Source organism: Lutra lutra, chromosome 1, assembly GCF_902655055.1.
Source record: "Lutra lutra chromosome 1, mLutLut1.2, whole genome shotgun sequence".
In the NCBI taxonomy this organism is placed as follows: domain Eukaryota; kingdom Metazoa; phylum Chordata; class Mammalia; order Carnivora; family Mustelidae; genus Lutra; species Lutra lutra.
In genome coordinates, this window is record NC_062278.1 from 77,764,244 (window position 1) to 77,771,530 (window position 7,287).

At 41.0% G+C, this 7,287-nt stretch overlaps 1 protein-coding gene across 1 annotated transcript in view; it reads right to left on the minus strand.

Moving 5' to 3' along the window:
- Window positions 1-7,065, minus strand: part of CLRN1 (clarin 1) — a 31,925-nt gene extending 24,860 nt beyond the window's left edge. The window contains exon 1 of the mRNA XM_047693241.1: window positions 6,813-7,065. Coding sequence (XP_047549197.1) covers window positions 6,813-7,065 — 253 coding nt within the window. The remainder of the gene's footprint in view (window positions 1-6,812) is intronic.
- Between the last annotated feature and the right edge of the window lie 222 nt (window positions 7,066-7,287).

Consider the following 7,287-nt stretch of genomic DNA (forward strand, 5'->3'; position numbering starts at 1 on the left):
AATCCAGGGAAAGCCATTCCCTGACGTAAGCTCAGTGCATTCACTTCCTCTAATATCAGCCATCATCTCACACCCAGGTATGGAGGCAGGCTTCCATCTGATGGCTGCATGGTCAGGGAGAAGGAAATCCATGACCCCAGCACTTCAGAGGAGGAGACCTGATGGTAAGACAGAACTGTTTAAAAGACCATTTTTCAGTACCTTGCCCAAATTTCTCTCAGCTGATGTGTGTCTACCTGCCTCAGCCCATTTCAGAGGAAGCCCCACCAGTGAGCCTTACTCAGCCATGGCAGCTGAGGGACGACAGCTGCTTCGGTGCATATGTGTGTCTGACAACAGAACCCATTTAACTGCTCCAAATCCACAGGGTATGATTATGTTGGGGTAATAACTCCTGAGAATGGCTTTGCTACAGTTATAACATGCTGAGAGGGAGCGAAATATGAATCCTGCATAAATTAGTCTGCCAGGTACAGTTTGCTATTAGTCAGCTCCATCATACCTGGAATCAAAGTGTATCAGCTCCCAGCCAGTCTGGGTAGTTCGGTGCACGACTGGATTGAAAGGCGAATTTGTTTAATCTAATTTAAATAAGTCTTGTGTAAAAAAAAAAAAAAAAAAAGTCTTTAACTTTTGAAACCCCTGATCTCATTCAGAGATAAAAATGAGTTTTCATTTTTTCATTTTTTTTTAAATGAGATTTTAACTTACACTCTAAATCTAACCCATTGGCTCCTCATAAATCACCAGATTTTAAAGTGAAACGAATGCTGGGGACCTGCTTTTCTTTTCGTCCCTGCCTGTTCTGAAACTGTTCATGACACCACAGGAAGGAGCCTACAGTTTTGGTCTTTGCTGCGGTGACATTATGTTGCAGTCCAAGCCACTTTGAAGATCTTACCACGAAGGTTTTCACTGGCAGTGCACTTACATCAGCTAGCCACATGTGCAATCAGATATCTCCTCTCTCGGCAGAAATTATCAACATCAAGGTAATATGATGACATAACCCAAAGATTAGCCATAAGCATGTGACCAGCTCAACCTAGATTTTTTTTTCAGCCTAGATTATTAAACAGGCTTTGACTTGACGATTTTACCTTCCAAAGGTCAAAGATTAGGGCTTAGACATCAGGGCCACCGAAATGTGAGATAAAGAGGCAGCACAGGAATTCAAGTCATAAGGCCAAGGACCTTTACATGGATATACAAGTTCCAGGTGTTGGGAAGTACTGACATTGTCTAACTGGCTGGTGAAACTGAAAGTACTCTTGTATTTTCTTCATTTCTTTGTGTCCTTTTTGCATATGATAAGGAGACAGAACTGGCAATATCCTACGGGTCTGAATTTCAGTCTCAGGTCGGCTACCCACTCGATCTGTGACCTTGAGAAATTTGTGACCTCTCTGAGTTTACAGTTTCCATTTTGGTTCAAAAGGAATAGCATCGTCACACCTCCCATATAAGGGCTAGAGATGATTTAGGCACCCAGGAAATGGGCAGCTGAAATAAGTATTTTTTCTTTGGAGGTTGTCTAAACATCCTTTGGGAAGATGAGTTACCTCAGAGGTTAGAAGAGAAAGCACAGCAGCAAATTGTAAGAATGATCTGGAGTCCTTCACCAATCGGTAAAGTTCACACACATCAGGGTTAAGTTCCAGAAGCCCCAAGCTTCATGTCTCAGCTGAGCCCCAGTCAGTGACTTTACGGCTGTTAGGGTGGAGAGTGATTTCAAGGAAAGGAAGGTGTGTGCTTGAGTGTGTGTGTGTGTGTGTGCATGTGTGCACACACATGTGCAAAACTCTAATAGGTGAGGCTGGTTCTGTGAGGGATTCTTCCTGGTAAGGGAACTGGAAGTAGTTGCTAAGGAGGAAGGACACATGTCTTTTCTTGGCCAATATTTCTCACGAATTTGAGGATGATGTCTCCTCCTTTTGGATGAAGAAAACTCTGAGAGTATTAAACATACTGCTCATTCCTAAATCTTTGCCATTATCAGGAAATCAATGCAGGAAGGAGGAGTTTTCCCAGTAAGAATGGAAGAGAAGTTTCCAGAAAAAAAATGGAGGGCATAGGAGGTCAGCCTTTCACTGTATTTTGACCTTCGTTTTGGCTTTCTCAATAACGCCATTAGATGGTGTGGGTGTTTATGGCTGTTCCCGCTAACCCACCTCCCTAGAATCCCAAAACATTCCATTCTTCATTTTCTCCTCCTTTAACCTGCAGTTTCCCACACAAATGGTAAAAGGTTTTGACAGGGAGGAAGAGAAGTATTTGTTTTGATAACAAAATTCCTTGGGTCCTGATAAATGGTAGGTATTTCCAAATACTTTAAAAATCATGAGCTTTGAGGACCAAAGAGTAAAGGCACACAAAACTCACCACTTCTGAAGAGAGTGGCTGGAATCTGTCAGCAGAGACTTCAACCGACAGAGTAGAAGGGTCAAGCCATTTTAAAGCTGGAAGGACCTTGTTTAGAACAGCCAGCCTCTCATTACATAGCTCGTAAAGTGTCCTAACTAGAAGAGATGTTAGAAATCACCCAGTTTCATCTCCCATTTTATAGATGGAAGAACTGAACACGGATGAAACGTGATTTGCTTCAAATCTAATCCCCAGTGAGGGACACAGACCTGCCTCAACCCAGATTACTTAATCTCATATGCCTGTTTACCAAACATTTCTCAAGCACCTCTTTGTGACTCACTGGTGGGAGTGTAGAGATGAGGAATACCCAGCGCCCCCACTTCCGAGGGCCGAGGATCTCCTTACAAAGAAATACACATTCTCAAATACTTATGATCCAAGGTGACTTGAAATAATGGAGTGAACATCGAGGTCTGGGAAGGACAAAACAGGAAACAATTATTTGGCCAAGAAAAGTTGAAGAGTTTCCCTTCACACTGGTGCTTCTCAATCATTACTATCTTCGAATCCCACCATCACTTTTTTATTCCCCCCAATGGAAGGAAAACAAAATTTCTATTTGATGGACTGTTTGAATGGGTGAGATCCGTTATGAGGATCCAGAGCTAATAGGCAGTGGGGAGGCAAAAATGGTACAACTGTCTTTCCCCTTTCCTCCCACCAGGGCATCTTCCCGGGTCAACTCCATAGGTTTCCCTCCCGACAGACAGTCCATTAAGGAAGGGAGGAGAGACAGGCAGTGTTATCAGAAGGGGTACATTAAGACCTTGGCAGCTCTGCCATGGGCAGGAGGGGTGAGAAAAGAGAAGCAGGTTATGCAGAATGGTGAGGGGTAGAACACCTGGGGCAGGTGGGGGAGTCACGCTTGCAGGAGACCCTGGAGGTACAGCGCCGACTTTCGGGAGTGGAGGCAGAGACCCTGAGTCTTAACGGTTGTGCCCCAAAATCTGTTTGAGGAGCCCTCTGCTTGCTGACACAGTAGTTTCAACATCCCCTCTGTAATGTGGGTGATGGACCTCATCTGGTAAAGAAAGTCTGCTTTTTTAAAAATATGAAGTAGACTAACTCTCTGTTAAGCTTTCTAACAAATTTTCAATCCTAAGGTCTCAATTAAAATGCTTTAAAAGGATGACTGAAGTTGCAAGCTGTGATACACGATTGGTTAGATATTATTTCCAAAAAAAAAAAACAACAAAAAAAGCCACCTCCATATGTTTTTATCAGCTCATTGAACTATCTTGGCAATAAATAGATCAGCATATCTAGGAATGATTGATGCCATATGATTCTTGGGTTTCGTATTTGATGATGCTCTGCAGTGTTTCGAATCACCAAAACAGAAACCCACCCACACACATTAAGCTCAAAACTGTTTTTGAGTTTTTCTTTTGATGGCTACAGTTGGAGTTTAAACAGCATCATTAAAATTTTACAGGTGACATATCAGGAAAAATTAAGCCCACCAGTTGTGTTTCCTTGAAAGGAAAACCGTCCTTCATTATAATGAATGAAATTATGTGCTAGGTATGAATGCTAGTGACCTCTGGAAAATGAAGCGCTGACCCATAAATGGATGAGAATGAGCCAGAGTAAACGAGGCAGAAGTTTTCCCAGCATAACTGTGCATGCTGGCAGGGAAGACTCTTGCTATAATTAAAAGAGATAGAGTAGTTAACAGGGAATATTTAATAGGAACAAACATGACAACAGTGCCTAATATTTTTCTGGTCCGTTCTTTAACCTCATGTTATACTATGTGCCTGGGTTTTAAAAGTGACATGTGCATTGTCCATAAAAATAACACGTAAACTTGTACAGCAGAATCAAGCAAAAATTCATTTAGAATATGGATAGGGACACTGTCGATGCCCAGTTTACTTAGAGTAAATCTTTAGCTAAATTGGCACTGTCCCATTGTGATAGCTATTAGCTACGCTGAAATGGAGAGGGAGCATTTGAAATGTGGCTCATTTGGGTTGAGATGGGCAGTTAAGTGTAAATACAGACAAGATTGCAAAGACTAAGCCCTTGGGGAAAAAAAGTGAAATATCTCCTATCTTATACTGACTACATGTTAAAATGACAGTATTCTGGATATCTTGGGTTAAAGAAAAGTATCCTTAAAATTCATTTCACTTGGGGCGCCTGGGTAGCTCAGTGGGTTAAGCCTCTGTCTTCAGCTCAGGTCATGATCTCAGGGTCCTGGGATCGAACCCCACATCGGGCTCTTTGCTCAGTGGGGAGCCTGCTTCCCTTCCTTCTCTCTCTGCCTGCCTCTCTGCCTGCTTGTGATCTCTGTCTGTCAAATAAATAAAAATCTTAAAAAAAATAATAAAGGAACATTGGTTAGGAAGCTTTTATCACAAGAGAGCTGTTTATCTAAATGAGCATTATGCTTTTTAGGGACTCTCTTAGAAGTGTTCAGTTTTCCCAACTTTCTCTCATGTTCCGCTGAAAGAGATACTTCTATGCTTAGGCAGAAAAAGTGATGCTTACGTCTACTTTGCCAGCTCTCATGGAAATTAATGAGGTTTTCACAGCTCTAGCACCTAGAAAGTTTCTGTAGAGAGGTTGTCATCCCAGAACAGACAGATATTAGCTTTTCTTTACAAGGCTGGGGGCAGATCATGGGGATGAATGCAATTCTGGGCCAGGTGATGGTGTGGTTTTAGACCCCACTGATTCTGAGTCCTCACAAAAACAAAGGGAGGGACAGGTGACTAGAGCAAGCACATCACAGAGGGGGCCAGCAGAGAACACAGCCATAAAAACGCGTGTCGAACCACCGAGGAATGTAGCTGTGTGAGGAAAAACTAAGATGAAATATGCTTAGTGTCTAGTAAGTGTTCAGAGAACATATTGTTTTGAAACCCGTCCTGGGGTATGAGTAAAGTTTATCTCTATTTCACTGTACAAAATACAAAGGCTTCAGAAAAATTCACTGTCTGTTCCCTGCTTTTGTCGAAATTCGTTTGTGAGAAGCTTTACTCACACTTTAGCTGCCGATGACTCATGGTTAAATCATTTCACTCATCTTTTTTCCTTTTTTATTTTTTAATACAGTTGGAAATCATGTGATATTTGGCTTTGTTCTCTTTCCCCCCTAAGGAAAGCTAAGCAACTCTAACAGCCCCATTACCTTAATGAACTAAAGCCATTCAGTGAAAAGAGTTGGTATTCACTTCATCAAATCTAGTGATGATAATTTTTTGAAAAGCTGAAGACTAATTCTTGGGGATTTTTTGGAGCCCTGTGACAATTCTTATTCTCTAATAACGTATGTGAGTGAACGTTGGTGTCCAATGACTGCTAAGAAGATATAAGGAATGTTGCAGAAATATAAATAGGCCAGCTCTGAAATTTAATTAGACACTGCATAGGTTAATAATAAATTCAATTAATTTAGCTTTCTACCTATGCTAGAGAAAAAAAAATACCCAGGCAAAATAATAATTCATTTTAAATGCCTCAATTGGTAACCTCCTTTCCTGAAGAGTGATTTATGCAGTAATTTACTGGCTGTTTCTTCATAAGATTGTTCCAAACCAGCCTTTTTGAAATAATAATAATTTCTGAATGTGTGTTGTGAGAGATATAACAAATGACTTCTTATTAATTTTCATTTAATGAGTTGCCTATTCACATGGTAATTTTTTAAAAATTCTCTTCTTAAGATAAACAGGTTATAATACTGTGGGTAACACTTCCATTTCACAAAAATCGAACAGGAAAATCTGTCTCATATTCTCTACATGATTTGAAGATCAATCTGATGCAAATTTTTTATACTAAATAGGCATCTATTTCTTTCCCAGTTAGCATAGCAGATCATTTTAAATTTCTATAGCCAAGTGATTCAAATTGGTTAAAAAAATTTTTTAAAAAGAATATTAACAGCAAGAAAGGTCCTAGCAGGGATAATACAGGGTAGACAGGGTACAAAGTCATGAGCAAGGTAGAAAAGCAGCTAGAGTTGGTTAAGGAGCCCATGACACTGATCTTTTTTGTTTTTTTTTAAGTGCAAAATGAACATCCTCTCTTACAGCTTTTATTTCTCCAAGCCGCCCCTCTTCTTTTTAAAAGATACCAAAATTTCTAGCATAGATATTAATATTTAAGAACTTAATTGCTTATCCTCTCAAAGTTTAATTCCATAGCAGCTCATTAACTATAAGTTGTCATTAAATAAAACCAGAATGAAATAATTAATAAAAACAAAATAATAAAAACTAAGAAGAGGAAATTGCTCGGAAAAGACCCAAAAGGTTCCCATCTGTTTTAAAAGGCCGGCGATAGCCAGGGCAAAGCTCTTAAAAACAATCCCTTGCAACAGTTGTAAGAGTATGCCTAAAGTATTAAATAATTCAAATGCAATTGTTACTTACGGGAGAACCGAAAGGGCCTTGCTCCCAGCCCACACTGCCTCACACCCTCTCCATGGAAAAGCCCGTACTGCATCTCGCCCGTGAACTTGTCCAGCTCCTGCCCAGAGGCATTGACGAGCAGAGCCCCTGTTTTGCAGAGGAAGGTGGCTTTGATCCACAACGGTGTCCCCAGGGCTGTCACCACTCCAAGGGCACACACGAAGCTTAACACCCCAGCCATGCAAAAAATGACTTTCTTTTGTTGGTTTGGCATGATGAGAAATGGCTTTTGTGAGGGTGAGGTTCAAAAACGAGACCTTGGGACTGACGAGAAGTGACTGCCCTTTTGGCTGCATTTATTACAGTGGCTGAATGGACAGATCCCAGCCGATCAGGAACCTTCACCCTCGACGGTGGTTCTTGTCAGCAGAATGCCAGGATGGAAGCTTCTCTTCATACCTTCTTGACTTCTCTCCTTTTCTGCTGTTGCTTCTCT